At 43.0% G+C, this 15,547-nt stretch overlaps 1 protein-coding gene across 1 annotated transcript in view; it reads left to right on the top strand.

The window, feature by feature from the left end:
- The window catches only part of MIOS (meiosis regulator for oocyte development), a 43,921-nt gene extending 31,911 nt beyond the window's left edge, over positions 1–12,010 (top strand). The window contains 2 exon segments of the mRNA XM_073629553.1: positions 4,471–4,600; positions 11,680–12,010. Of these exon segments, the coding sequence (XP_073485654.1) occupies positions 4,471–4,600; positions 11,680–11,776 (227 nt within the window). The 3' untranslated portion in view covers positions 11,777–12,010.
- The last annotated feature ends 3,537 nt before the right edge of the window (positions 12,011–15,547 follow it).

Below are 15,547 nucleotides of genomic sequence, written 5' to 3'. Positions count from 1 at the left end.
ACTCACTGCTATTATTCACCCCACAAGAAGGTATTTCACCTTCACAGTATGAGCCACTGTGGAGTGGGAGGAAACTTCCTGTCCTGTGTTCTCAAAGTGTCTCCTTGTCTGCGATGTAAGTGGTCTCCTCACTGTTAACCGCTTAGATGTTGCCCATATGTAGAGAGGAAAGAGACTCCATAGTGTGATACCGTACAAATATCCAAAAATTTATTAATAATACTGATGGGTACTCACATTTTAATAACAATCATTAAAAGCGAAAACAGTGTTTAACCACTTACCAACCGGCCCATAGCCGAATGACGGCTGCAGGGCGGTTGGATAACTCTGGGAGGACGTACTATGACGTCCTCCCAGAATTCCCCTCTCGCGCGCCCGCTGGGGCGCGCATCCGAACACATCCATGACCGCCGGGTCCCGGTAAATGGCCACTGATCGCGGCCGTTTACCATGTGATCGCGCCGTCAAATGACGGCGCGATCACATGTAAACAGACCGGCGTCATCTGATGACGCCGGTTCCTCTCCTCCCCTCCTGTGTACTGATCGGTACACTGTGAGTGGAGAGGGAGATGGATGGATGGCTGCAGCGCTGTGGGCTGGATGTGTAGTGCCCACAGCCCTGCACAGAGACATCCAGCCATCCATCCATCCATGCTCAGCCATCCCTAACGCTCTGCAATGCTGTGCAATACTCTGCAATGCCCCACATTACTCTGCAATGCTGTGCACTACTCTGCAATGCCCCACATTACTCTGCAATACCCCCACATTACTCTGCAATGCTGTGCACTACTCTGCAATGCCCCACATTACTCTGCAATGCCCCGCAGTACTCTGCAATGCCCCGCAGTACTCTGCAATGCCCCGCAGTACTCTGCAATGCCCCGCAGTACTCTGCAATGCCCCGCAGTACTCTGCAATGCCCCGCAGTACTCTGCAATGCCCCGCAGTACTCTGCAATACCCCGCAATACTCTGCAATACCCCGCAGTACTCTGCCATACCCAACAGTACTCTGCCATACCCAACAGTACTCTGCAATACCCAACAGTACTCTGCAATACCCAACAGTACTCTGCCATACCCCGCAGTACACTGCAATACCCCGCAATACTCTGCAATACTTGGTGATACCCAGTCATACTCAGCGATACTCTGCAATACCCCCCATACTCTGCAATACCCCGCCATACTCTGCAATACCCCGCCATACTCTGCAATACCCCGCCATACTCTGCAATACCCCGCCATACTCTGCAATACCCCGCCATACTCTGCAATACCCCGCCATACTCTGCAATACCCCGCCATACTCTGCAATACCCCGCCATACTGAGCCATACTCGGCTGTACCCGGCCTCTCTATGTGGCCAGGCTGTAGAAGTCTCACACATGTGGTATCGCCGTACTCAGGAGGAGTAGGAGAATCTATTTTGGGGTGTAATTTTTGGTATGTACATGTTATGTGGTAGAAATATTGTATAAATGGATAACTTTGTGTTAAAAAAAAATAATGCGTTTTAACCACTTCCCACCCACCGGCCGTCATACAACGTCCTTGACTTTGTGCGGTGATATCTGAATGATGCCTGCAGCTACAGGCATCATTCAGATATCAGCTTTTTCAGCCGGCGATTCCCTACACCATAAGAATGATCATAGCAGCTGTTCTACTGCTTGATCGTTCTTACGGGAGGCGAGAGGGGATGTCCCCGCCTCCCGCCGCCCTCCGGTGCTTCTACCGACTCACCGCTACGATCGAAGCCAGGATTGTTTTTTTTTTTTTTTTTTTAATTTCAGGCTTCCCAGCCTAGAGGTGAGATGTGGGGTCTTATTGACCCCATATCTCGCTGTAAAGAGGACCTGTCATGCCATATTCCTATTACAAGGGATGTTTACATTCCCTGTAATAGGAATAAAAGTGGTCAAAAAAATTTTTTTGGGGAAAAAAGCATCAAACTAAAATAAATAAAGTAAAATGAACAATAAAAAAAAAAAAAAAAAAATTTTAAAGCGCCCCTGTCCCTGTGTGCTCGCATGCAGAAGCGAACGCATACGTAAGTCCCGCCCACATATGAAAACGGTGTTCAAACCACACATGTGAGGTATCGCTGCGATCGGTAGAGCGAGAGCAATAATTTTGGCCCTAGACCTCCTCTGTAACTCAAAACATGTAACCAGTAAAAAAATTTTAAGCGTCGCCTATGGGGATTTTTGAGTAGCAAAGTTTGGCGCCATTCCACAAGCGCGTGCAGTTTTGAAAGGTGACATGTTGGGTATCTATTTACTTGGCGTAACTTCATCTTTCACATTATGCAAAAACATTGGGCTAACTTTACTGTTTTGGTTTTTGTAAAGCACAAAACTGTTTTTTTTCCAAAAAAAACGCGTTAAAAAAATTGCTGCGCAAATACCGTGCGAGATAAAAAGTTGCAACGACCGCCATTGTATTCTCTAGGGTCTTTGCTAAAAAACATATATAATGTTTTGGGGATCTATGTAATTTTCTAGCTAATAAATGATGATTTTTACATGTAGGAGAGAAATGTCAGAATTGGCCTGGGCACTCCAGAAAGCCTGAAGGTGCTCCCCTGCATGTTGGGCCTCTGTATGTGGCCACGCTGGGTAAAAGTCTCACACATGTGGTATCGCCGTACTCGGGAGTAATAGAAAAATGTTTGGGGTGTAATTTGTGGTATGCATATGCGGTGTGTGAGAAATAACCTGCTAATATGACAATTTTGTGAAAAAAAAAAGTAAGAAAAAAAACTTGATTTTGCAAAGAATTGTGGGAAAAAATGACAACTTCAAAAAACTCACCATGCATCTTTCTAAATACCTTGGAATGTCTTCTTTCCAAAAAGGGGTCATTTGGGGGTATTTGTACTTTTCTGGCATGTTAGGGTCTCAAGAAATTAGATAGGCCGTCAGTACTTCAGGTGTGATCAATTTTCAGATATTCGCACCATAGCTTTTGGACTCTATAACTTTCACAAAGACCAAATAATATCCACCGATTTGGGTTATTTTTACCAAAGATATGTAGCGGTATAAATTTTGGCCAAAATATATGAAGTAAAAAATTAATAATTTGCAAAATTTTATAACAGAAATGAAGAAAAATGTATTTTTTTTACAGATTTTTCGGTCTTTTTTCTTTTATAGCGCAAAAAATAAAGAACCCAGCGGTGATTAAATACCACCATAAGAAAGCTCTATTTGTGTGAAAAAAAGGACAAAAATTTCATATAGATACAGTGTTGCATGACTGAGTAATTGTCATTCAAAATGTTAGAGCACCAAAAGCTGAAAATTGGTCTGGTTAGGAAGGGGGTTTAAGTGCCCAGTTGTCAAGTGGTTAAAAACAGAAAAGCGGAGCAATCTGCGCTCCACGGCTCGAAACTGGAAGTGATGCAATGACGGTGTATAGTCCCGCCCAGAGCACATTGTCACTTTATTGGACTTTTTTTTATACACCAGGGTTTAAAGACGGTGTGTGTATATATATATATATATATATATATATATATATTTCTGAACCCAGTTTCACAGCAACAATATACACCAGTCATATATGTTGGATTTTTTTTGCACAGAAATGTCACTTTGAATTGCAGGTTTTGCACAGGATTGTGTTTTTGTTTTATTTTCATTTGAACATAACAATATATATAAGCGGTTGGATTAGTAGGATTTTTTTGTGAATATACAAATATTTATTTTCTGCACTTTTATTGTCACTTTTTGCACTAAATGCACCCGTGACACACACCCCTCAAGTATTTAGAGGCTGTAGGTCACCTCTTGATAAGAGCAGCGCCATACCTATCCCCTCTTTTTCACATTTCTTCTAGATTTACCTTAGGGTGAATTTATTGATGGAGTCTGCAGCTCCTCGTTTTTCATTTTCACCATAAGCGCGGGGGTCTAATAGTTTTCTCATTATCCAAGACTGTACACCACACAGAGGAGCTGTATGATGTGGATATTGGTATGAATAAATACGTCATTGTACGGAGAATGGAGCTTCTGCTGTACAGTACAATGAAGTGCTGAGTTTACATATTCTTTAATGTAAGCAGTGTGAGGTCTTAAATTTGACTTGTTATCAAAGCTTGTAGTACCTGTACAGCAGAGCTTAGATTAGGAGAGGTAGAAACGGCACAAGGAGCCAATCATTTGTGCTGAAAATCTCAGGCGCTAACAGGGTGTGTGGTGATAGGAGGAGAGAGCAGAATGGTAGAGATAAGCTTATCAGTCTGCTGTTTTCTCTTTGCGCTGTCCAGTCACAGACTGAGGATTTGTCATGACCCGTGTTGGTTGACTGCACAGAGATGAAGGTCTCCTTCCCTGCCAGACAGGGCTGTGCTGTGTATCTCGCATAACGTGTGTGTTCTTTTTATGTTTGTGCATTTAGCTGTTTCACCGGAGTTCAGCTCTACTTAACGGATGTGTTTTCTGTCTAGGAGTGTCAAAGTCTGATGAGAAGGTAGACCTCAGCAAGGAGAAGAAAGTTGCGCAGTTCAATAATTGGTTCACCTGGTGTCACAACTGTCGGCATGGCGGCCACGCTGGCCACATGATGAGCTGGTTCAGGTGAGAATGTGGGACCTGGGCGGGCGAGGGTCCATGGCCTAGATTCAGTGCAGAGCTTGTCTTATATATAACAAGCTCTGCACTGAATATCTTTTTTTTTTTTTTTTTTTTTTTTTTTTTTAAAACCATTGTTCAGAAATAAGACTGTGAGCTGTTCCAGGTGTAAAAATGTCTCTAGAGACATCCCCAAAAAGACTTGCAGCTGTAATTGCAGTGAAAGGCGGTTCTACAAAGTATTGACTCAGGGGGGGCTGAATACAAATGTACCCCACACTTTTCACATATTTATTTGTAAAAAAAAATTGAAAACCATTTATCATTTTCCTTCCACTTCACAATTATGTGCCACTTTGTGTTGGTTTATCAAATAAATAAAATCCCAATAAAATACATTTATGTTTTTGGTTGTAACATGACAAAATGTGGCAAATTGCAAGGGGTATGAATATTTTTTTAAGGCTGTGTGTAAATATAAATATAATATATATATTTATATTATAATGTTAGGTCCATATGCAGTATCTCACAAAAGTGAGTACACCCCTCACATTTTTGTAAATATTATATCTTTTCATGTGACAACACTGAAGAAATGACACTTGGCTACAATGTAAAGTAGTGAGTGTACAGCTTGTATAACAGTGTAAATTTGCTGTCCCCTCAAAATTACTCAACACACAGCCATTAATGTCTAAACCGCTGGCAATAAAAGTGAGTACACCCCTAAGTGAAAATGTCCAAATTGGGCTCAAAGTGTCAATATTGTGTGTGGCCACCATTATTTTCCAGCACTGCCTTAGCCCTCTTGGGTATGGAGTTCACCAGAGCTTCACAGGTTGGCACTGGAGTCCTCTTCCCCTCCTCCATGACGACATCACTGAGCTGGATGTTGGAGACATTGTGCTCCATCACCTTTCATTTGAGGATGCCCCACAGATGCTCAATAGGGTTTAGGTCTGGAGACATGCTTGGCCAGTCCATCACCTTTACCCTCAGCTTCTTTAGCAAGGCAATGGTCGTCTTGGCGGTGTGTTTGGGGTCGTTATCATGTTGGAATACTGCCCTGTGGCCAAGGGAGGGGATCATGCTCTGCTTCAGTATGTCAAAGTACATGTTGGCATTCATGGTTCCCTCAATGAACTGTAGCTCCCCAATGGTGGCAGCACTCATGCAGCCCTAGACCATGACACTCCCACCACCACGCTTGACTGTAGGCAAGACACACTTGTCTTTGTACTCCTCACCTGGTTCCTGCCACACGCTTGACACCATCTGAACCAAATAAGTTTTATCTTATTTATTTTTACCCCCATACTCAAAAAAACCCTCACTAGACCCCACCTGTTTGAATAACTTAAGACCTATCTCCCTGCTCCCGTTTTGCCTCCAAGCTCATTGAACGCCTTGTTCATGACCAAATGAGTCGCTACCTCACGGACAACAACCTTCTCGACCCCCTACAGTCTGGCTTCCGCCTACAACATTCTACTGAAACTGCCCTACTAAAACTCACCAATGACCTACTAACTGCCAAAACCAATGGCCACTACTCCATACTCATACTTTTAGACCTCTCTGCTGCCTTTGACACAGTTGACCACCTGCTCCCCAGCAAATTACACTCCCTTGGCCTCCGTGATTCTGCATTATCCTGGTTCTCCTCCTACCTGTCTCAGCGCACTTTCAGTGTCACAACTCCATCTCCTCTGCTCCTCTTCCTCTTTCTGTTGGGGTACCCCAAGGCTCCGTCCTTGGGCCTCTCCTATTCTCACTCTATACCTCTTCCCTGGGCCAGTTGATAACCTCCCATGGTTTCCAATACCACCTCTATGCCGATGACACACAGATCTATCTCTCCACTCCTCAACTCACCCCCTCGATCTCCTCATGGATCTCAAACTTGCTGAATGACATATCGGTATGGATGTCACACCACTTCCTCAAACTTTATCTTTCAAAAACTGAGCTTGTTATATTTCCTCCTTCACGGTCCCCCTCCTGTGACTTCACCATTAATATCAACAACACAACCATTGTTCCCTCCACACATGCCAGAGTCCTGGGTGTAATCCTTGACTCTGACCTCTCCTTCAGCCCCCATATCCAATCACTGGCTAAATCCTGCCACCTTAACCTCTGCAACATCTCCAGGATTCGACCCTTCCTGACTAATGACACCACAAAGCAACTTATTCACTCCTTGATTATTTCCCACCTCGACTACCGCAACTCTCCCCTTAATGGCCAACCCTTACACAGGCTAATCCCCCTTCAGTCTATTATGAATTCTGCTGCTGCTAGACTAATACACCTCCACTAATCGATCCGTGACTGCTGCTCCTCTCTGCCAATCCCTTCACTGGCTTCCCCTACCCCACCGTGTAAAATTCAAAATGCTAACCACAACATACAAGGCCATTCACAACATCGCCCCCATCTACATCACCAACCTCATCTGCCCCCTCCGCTCCTCCCAGGACCTCCTTCTCTCTAGCTCCCTTGTTACCTCCTCCTATGCTCGCCTTCAGGACTTCTCCAGAGCCTCTCCCATCCTCTGGAATTCCCTGCCCCAAAATGTCCGATCAGCCCCTACCCTGTTCACCTTTTAGGAGATCCCTGAAAACTCATTCATTCAGGGAAGCCTATCCCACACAGCTGTCCCTGAGCCACCCCCATCAAATCATTCTTTGCAGCTATTACCTTTTGTACCACCACCCCCTCCCTTTAGAATGTAAGCTCTACGAGCTAGGCCCTCCTGTACCTTTTTGTATTGAACTGTACTGTAATTGTGTTGTCCCCCCTATACATTGTAAAGCGCTGCGTAAACTGTTGGCACTATATAAATCTCGTATAATAATAGTAATCTTGGTCTCATCAGACCACAGGACATGGTTCCAGTAGTCCATGTCCTTAGTCTGCTTGTCTTCTGCAAACTGTTTACGGGCTTTCTTGTGCATCATGTTTAGAAGAGGCTTCCTTTTGGGCCATGCAGACCAATTTGATGCAGTGTGCGGCGTATGGTCTGAGCACTGACAGGCTGACTCCCCACCCCTTCAACCTCTGCAGCAATGCTGGCAGCATTCATACTTCTATTTCCCAAAGACAACCTCTGGATATGATGCTGAGCACGTGCACTCAACTTCTTTGGTTGACCATGGCGAGGCCTGTTCTGAGTGGAACCTGTCCTGTTAACCCGCTGTATGGTCTTGGCCACCGTGCTTCAGCTCAGTTTCAGGGTCTTGGCAATCTTCTTATAGCCTAGGCCATCTTTATATAGAGCAACAATTCTTTTTTTCAGATTCTCAGAGTTCTTTGCCATGAGGTGCCATGTTAAACTTCCAGTGACCAGTATGAGAGAGTGAGAGCGATAACACCAAATTTAACACCCCTGCTCTTCATTCACACCTGAGACCTTGTAACACTAACGAGTCACATGACACTGGGGAGGGAAAATGGCAAATTGGGCCCAATTTGGACATTTTCACTTAGGGGTGTACTCACTTTTGTTGCCGGCGGTTTAGACATTAATGGCTGTGTGTTGGGTTATTTTGAGGGGCCAGCAAATTTACACTGTTATACAAGCTGTACACTCACTACTTTACATTGTAGCAAAGTGTAATTGTCCCATGAAAAGATATAATAAAATATTTACAAAAATGTGAGGTGAGGTGTACTCACTTTTGTGAGATACTGTATATTTGGGCACAGGCACAATTTTTATACTTTTGGGTCTGTATGCCACTAGAATAATATTAAACGAAACAATCCAAATGAATTTCAAGTGCAGACTTTCAGCTTTAACTCAATGGGTTGAACATAAATATCAAGTACAAATTTTAGGAACTGCAACCATTTTTATACACCGTCCCCCCATTTTCAGGGGCTCAAATGTAATTGGAAAAATGAATATAATCCTAAATAAAATGTTCATTTTTAATATTTTGTTGAGAATCCTTTACTTGCAATGACTGCCTGAAGTCTGTAACCCATGGACATTACCAAAGACTGGGTTTCCTCCTTCCTGATGCTTTGCCAGGCTCTAACTGCAGCTGTCTTCAGTTGTTCTTTGTGGGTTTTTCTGCCTTTAGTTTTGCCTTTAGCAAGTGAAATGCTCAGTTGGGTTGGTATTAGGTGATTGACTCAGCCATTGCAGAATATTCCACTTCTTTTCCTTCAAAAGCTTCTGGGTTGCTTTTGCAGTGTGTTTTGGGATCATTGTCCATCTGTAGTGTGAAGTGCCGTCCAATCAACTTTGCTGCATTTGGCTGAATTTAGGCTAAGAGTATATTTCTAAAGGAATAAGAATAGATAATAAGGGTTGCTGCTCTTAAAATGCATGTGCCTTTAAATATGTGATCAAAGTAAGAGCGCTACCTTTACTAATACATTAATAACAAAAAATAAATGCCAATAGTGCCATTAACCATAAAAAAATCAATGATGTAAGTAAATGATCCATTAAAAAAGTACATGTATAAAGTTCATTAAACTTCAAAACTCTGCAGTGCTGCTTCAAAAAGTTTTCAATATGTGCAAAATAAAGTGCTAAAGAGATGATCCGTGCTCGCCTATGTATGCCCCCTCACTCACCAGAAATCCAGGACTCCCATAACAGAAGTCACAAGTGCTCAGGAGGGTGGCTGGGTTCTGTGGTTCCACAAGCTGTGTCTCTCGCTGCAGCGTGTGGTGTTCAAGAGTCCAGGGCTTCCCACCAGAAATCATAGACTCTTAAGCAGAGGACGGCTGAGCTCTGTAGGCCATGCACTGTTTCTCCAACTGTGCCATGCCTTGTTCTCAGCAAATCATCAGGGATGAATGGCAAAGAGAGCGATATAGCAGGTGGTGGTGCAATTTCTGGCTGGTGAGACGCAAGTCGATAGCTACTTCCATTTCTGGGTTTTTAACGCTGTTTGCAATGTTTTAACATGTGAGTGGATATTGTTCATTATTTAAACAAACGGAAATTGCGATATATCGATCTCAGCTCGTGGAACCACAGAACCCAGCCACCCTCTTGGATTTCTGGTGAGTGAGGGGGCATACAGAGGGGAGCACGGATCCCACGGATCATCTCCTTAGCACTTGGCACTTTATTTTGGTTCATTTTGAAAACTTTTTGAATCAGCACTGCAGTTTTGAAGTTTCATGAACTTTTTACATGTAAATTTTTCCGCATCCGCTATATACGCCACACCTCGCAGAATAGTAGGAAAAGATGATAAAATGGTCTCCTTGGCAGTTCCTGCTTCAATATGAGCCTGAATTTGGGAAAGCCAATGTTCCAGGTTACAGGCCACTACCGTGACGGCCATTTCTGGTTTCAGATTTCCTATGGTTGATTCCCAAGTTTTTCTTTAATAGGGAGTCCATTCTTTTGTCCATAGTATCTGCTAAAGCTCCCATATCTTCAAAGGCCAGATCCATATGCCTGGAGACCTGGGAGAAGGAGGCGTCCGGTTTGAGGTATTTATTCCAGACACACGAGGAATCGTCTGAAAAGGGGAACCTTCTTTTCAAAGTTCTAGAGAACAAAGGTTTCCGCTCAGGATCCTGCCACTCTTTTTTGATTGTTTTAACCAGGACATCATGAACTGGGAAAACCTTCTTTTTCTGTTATGCCATGCCTCCATACATCTGGTCATGGAGTTTCAGGGGTTTTTTTTGTCTGCCTGAATTCCAAGCGTGGTGTAAAAATATCCCCCAAGATGTCCTCTACCTCTTCCAGGGAGAGTTTGTACCGTGAGGGTTTCCCGGACTCCCCATCCCAGTCTTCTCCCTCTGATTCCTCTTGGGAACCTGAGGTCGCATTGTCTGGTTCCTCCATAGTGTCCTCCCTGGAGACCCCAGGAGTTCCCTTTGATGTGGTAGGGATGGCCCGTTTATCAGCACCACAACCCGAAACCGGAAGTCGTGGGTCAAAGGGAAAGTGTCCGCCCCCCACCGGAAGTGACGTCTCACGCCACTCAGCCCGCCTGAGTTCCACTGCAGTCACATCCATGTATGGGGAGAGCCTAGCTGCCTCCCTGTGAACAGGATAATGGGCCCCCGGATCTTCTGCCCACACCCGGAGAAGATGGGGTGGTGTGCTTTTGCAGTCAGGTATGTAACCTACTGCAGTCCCTGGGAGCGCCCTGACCTCTCCTATAGGACTCCATAGCCACAGCCTCCCTGACTGTCAGACTAGGTTCCTAGCAGTGTCTCCCCGCCGGAGGAAACACAAATTACTGAGGTCTGGCAGGGGGAAGCTGAAATGTATGGGCTGGCGCAGTGTTTCCCAAAGAGGGGAGGAGCCGAGCTCTCTCATAATGGCTGTCCTGAAACACTACTGGAAAAGATGTTAGTGGCAAGCATAACTTTAATTTTTATGGATTATCATTTACTTATAGCATTGATTTTTTTTTTTTTTTTTTTTTTTTTTTTTTTTTTTTTTGGTTCATGGCAGTATTGGCATTTTTGTGTTATTGATGTATTTTGTTTTAGCACAAGGTAGCGCTCTTACTTTGATCACAAGTATATCTCTAAACACTGCAGAATTCATCCGGCTGCTTCTGTCACATCAATAAACCCCAATGACCCAGTGCCACTGGAAGCCATGCATGCCCATGCTATATCACTGCAAGCTCCACCATGTTTTACAGATGACGTTGTGTGCTTTGGATCATGAGCTGTTCCAAGTCTCCTCCACACCTTCTTTTTTTTTTTTTTTTTTTTTCTTCGTCATTCTGGTTCAGATTAATCTTAGTTTCATCCGTCCAAAGAATGCTTTTCCAGAACTGGTCCGGCTTTTTTAGATTTTTTTTTTTTTTTTTTGGCAAAGTCTAATCTGGCTTTTCTATTCAGGCTTATGAATGAGTGAGTGACTGACAATCACTAGCTCTCTCTGCTCACGGAGCTGTGAGAACTGAGTGATCGACAGTGTTTGATCGCTCGGTTTTCAGTGTTAGAGCTGGCGAGGGACAGCTAGGTAAGTATAATTCTACAAAAAAAATAAAACTGATTCCCATACTGCTCTTTTAAAATAGCACTGTAAAGGTGACCAAATGATATATTAATGTAACTGTTTTTCTTATGATTGGCAGGGATCACACAGAGTGCCCGGTGTCGGCGTGTTCCTGTAAGTGTATGCAGCTGGATACGACAGGGAATCTGGTGCCTGCAGAGACTATGCAACCATAGTCACAGCCAGGACTTGTGTGTAGGACATCTCCTCCTCCTCCTCCTCCTCCTCCCTTTTATTCAGCTGGAGATATGGACTATAATGACAACCAGAGGACATCCACCAAGACCAATGTAACAGATATACTTCTACAGGGACACTGTTACAAGGACAGCTGCAGAATTTGACCACAGTTGGTTTTGTCAAAGTTTTTGTACTTTACTGTGTAAAATAAATGAGTATTTACTTGCTTACCTGGATTGAAATTGTTACAAAAAGTAATAAAGACCTGTGCCTAGATTTAATAATGAACAATGCAGTGAGATTTTTCTCTTGAGGTTTGTTGGGTCAGTCTGGATCCATTTTTCACCCCCCAGGTCTGTGGATTGCTGGGTTTCAACATCATATAAAAATATCACTCTGAAGAGGACCGGTGACCCACAAAACTATGAATAATCTGCTGATCTCGGATGCTCTTCCTACACTATTTCTGGGTGCAGTGAGAATAATACCCATTAACCGCTTGTCACCCACGTGACGCATATGTGTGATGGCAAAGAGGGTGGGCTTTAACACACAAAGGCCGGACATACACTATATTACCAGAAGTATTGGGACGCCTGCCTTTACACGCACATGAACTTTAATGGCATCCCAGTCTTAGTCCATAGGGTTCAATATTGAGTTGGCCCACCCACTCCCATAACAGAAGTCACAAGTGCTCAGGAGGGTGGCTGGGTTCTGTGGTTCCACAAGCTGTGTCTTTCGCTGCGTTGACTCTTCTGGGAAGGCTGTCAACAAGGTTTAGGAGTGTGTCTATGGGAATGTTTGACCATTCTTCCAGAAGCGCATTTGTGAGGTCAGGCACTGATGTTGGACAAAAAAAAAACGCCTGGCTCGCAGTCTCCACTCTAATTCATCCCAAAGGTGTTCTATCACAGTGGTTCTCAACCTCAGTCCTCAAGTACCCCCGAACAGGCCATGTTTTGGGAATTTCTCTAAGATAAAATAGCTGTCCAAAATACCAAGCCATTGACTGATTGAAAGCACCTGTGCAAGATATAGGAAAGTAGGGCTGCAACTAACGATTATTTTCATAATCGATTAGTTGGCCGATTATTGGTTCGATTAATCGGTTAATAACCTTAAAATTGTGGTGTATAATTTTAGTTAATATGTAAAGTTTAAAAAAAGGCAATTTTATTCTTAAATATCTCTATGCAGTTATAAATAACCAATTATATGGTTAGAGAGCAAAATCTGAGAATAACAGACAGAAGAGAGATACTGTATATACTATTAGAGGTTGAATCTGGTAAATATCATCAGACTTGGATCTTTTTTTTTTATTTAAAGAAAATTAAAAAGTTAGACTGTTTTGCAGACTTTCAAACTGAACTGTAATATATTATATGCTGGCGGCCATACAAAAACAATGTCTTCCTTCAAAAAAAATGTCATTTTAAGAACGTTCGTTCGATTTCCGAATCGTTAGCGGGGTCGAATTGATGTTTGTTTTCAACCACAGTGACAGGAAAATTTAGAAATATTAGAAAACTGCTTGGTCAAAGGAATTTTCAGACAGTGTATATGGTTTTTGTTCAGAAATTACATTGTTATTAAAACAGAATGTTAAAAGCAAGTGAAAATTTCAAACAACATTCTTTCATTCAGCGAATGTACAAAGATTTTTCATCTGAATATTCTTGTCTGAAAATTGATCCGTGTGGCCAGCATAAGGCTCGGTACACACCTATGCAGTTTGCTTTTGATCTGTTTCTATACTGCTTTTTTGCTGTTTTGTGCAGTATAGAGAGCCCCAATAGCAAGGTAAAGAAAACTTTTGCCTTTAGAACCACTCACTTCCTGCCCAGGACTACATGTCCCATGAGGCATTGCTCCTCGCACATTCACAAGTTCCCAGGCACGTACTGAGCTGTATGTGTGCTGCACTGTATTTCCTGATATGTAAACAAATAATGCATTCTGTATGCAGACCAACTAATCGGCTGGTCGATTAAGAAAATAGTATTCGATTAATTTCATAATCGATTAGTTGTCAATCGATTAGTAGTTTCAGCCCTACAGGAAAGCCTGCAAACATGGCCTGTTGGGGGTACTTGATGACTGAGGTTGAGTACCACTGTTCTATCAGGTTGAGGTCAGGGCTCTGCAGGCCACTCAAGTTCCTCCACCCCAAACTTGCTCATCCATGTCTTTATGGACCTTGCTTTGTGCACTGGTCCTAATCATTTGGTGGAGGGGGGATTATGGTGTGGGGTTGGCCCCTTATTTCCAATGAAGGGAACTCTTAGGCATCAACATACCAAGACATTTTGGACATTTTTATGCTCTCAACTTTGTGGGAACAGTTTGGGGATGGCCCCTTCCTGTTAAAAAATGACTGCGCACCAGTGCACAAAGCAAGGTCCATAAAGATGTGGAGGAACTTGACTGGCCTGCACAGAGTCCTGACCTCAGCTGATGTTGGAGGAAATGGTGTCCCATCATTGGGAGGAATGGTGCTGCATTGTTATCAGGGCAGGAAATTGGTGTCAGTAGGAAGAATAGGTCCCCTTGCAGTTGTAGTCAGTGAGAGGAATAGTGCCCTATTGTTGGTATCCAAGACAGGAATAATGCCCCATTCTTAGTGTAGAAGGAATAGTACCGAGAATAAGAGAGACTAGTGTCCCAAGGGCCTCTAAAATGAAGCTAGCTTGTTTGTAGCAATAAAGTATACGGAGGACAGAGGTAGTCAACTGAAAGCACCACATCCCATGATTAAATAATAAACAAAAACTGAAGGCTGTTTGGCCTAGAGAAGGGGGAAGAAATCGAGCGGCAGATTGTCTTGGCACCTTTAAGTAGTTGCTTCTTGTTACACTGTCTAATGTGGAGAAAAAAAAAATAATTTTTGGGTGACATTGTTTATGTCGTATTGTTCTTACTTACATGTCTCACTCTTGAAGTGAGGCATGAATATTTTAATGTGATTTAATACAAATAAATATTAATTTTACTCAATATGATTGTATAGATATTTTTTGAATATACTGTTTATTAAATAGCACCTTAAAAGTCCCTGGGGAAGATTTCTTTCCCCTCCCCCCCTTCTCTAGGCCAAACAGCCTTCAGTTTTTGTTTACTAGCTTGTTTGTAGTTGATATAGGAATGGTGGAAAAGAGAGAATTCTACAGCTTTGAGACCTATGTTATGTGGTGAGAGAAGTGACCTCTAGCAACAGCCAGCTGTAGGAGGGTTCCCATGTGTGATTGGTCAGGATATCAAAAAGAAATCCCAGATGTAAGAGGTTGGCACCTGCACAATGGGTTGGAAAAAGTGGTCCATATGTATTGAGTGAGTCCATAGGCAATGCTACCAATGTGTGTTCCACACACTATCAGAGCTGCTTATTGATGCCAATTTTTGAAATCTAGCATGCATCCATTCATAAGACTGACCTATTCAGTATCCAATCAGCATTAGAATATGTTGTTTATCTTAAAAACCTGAGGGGGGGGGGGTTAAGTACAGACAGTAGGATCAATCACTCTAGGATCAATTATCATTAGCCTTATGTATTCTCTTGTTTCTTCCATCACATGCATTGCATAGTACTAGTTTGGTTAAACAAGAGTTAATAATAACAGCCTCACAATCTTCACTGTATATAAAGACTTGTCCTTTGGCCAATCTCCTTCCTATAGTTTTCTAAAAAGGGGCCTTCTGACTGCTCTGAAATTAGAGTTGGGCTAAACCCTCCCTGGTTCAGTTTGCGACAAAACTCTCAA

This window comes from Aquarana catesbeiana, linkage group LG05 (genome assembly GCF_042186555.1).
Source record: "Aquarana catesbeiana isolate 2022-GZ linkage group LG05, ASM4218655v1, whole genome shotgun sequence".
In the NCBI taxonomy this organism is placed as follows: domain Eukaryota; kingdom Metazoa; phylum Chordata; class Amphibia; order Anura; family Ranidae; genus Aquarana; species Aquarana catesbeiana.
The sequence above is the reverse complement of the archived record's forward strand: the minus strand, read 5'-3'. Positions and strand labels throughout refer to the sequence as shown.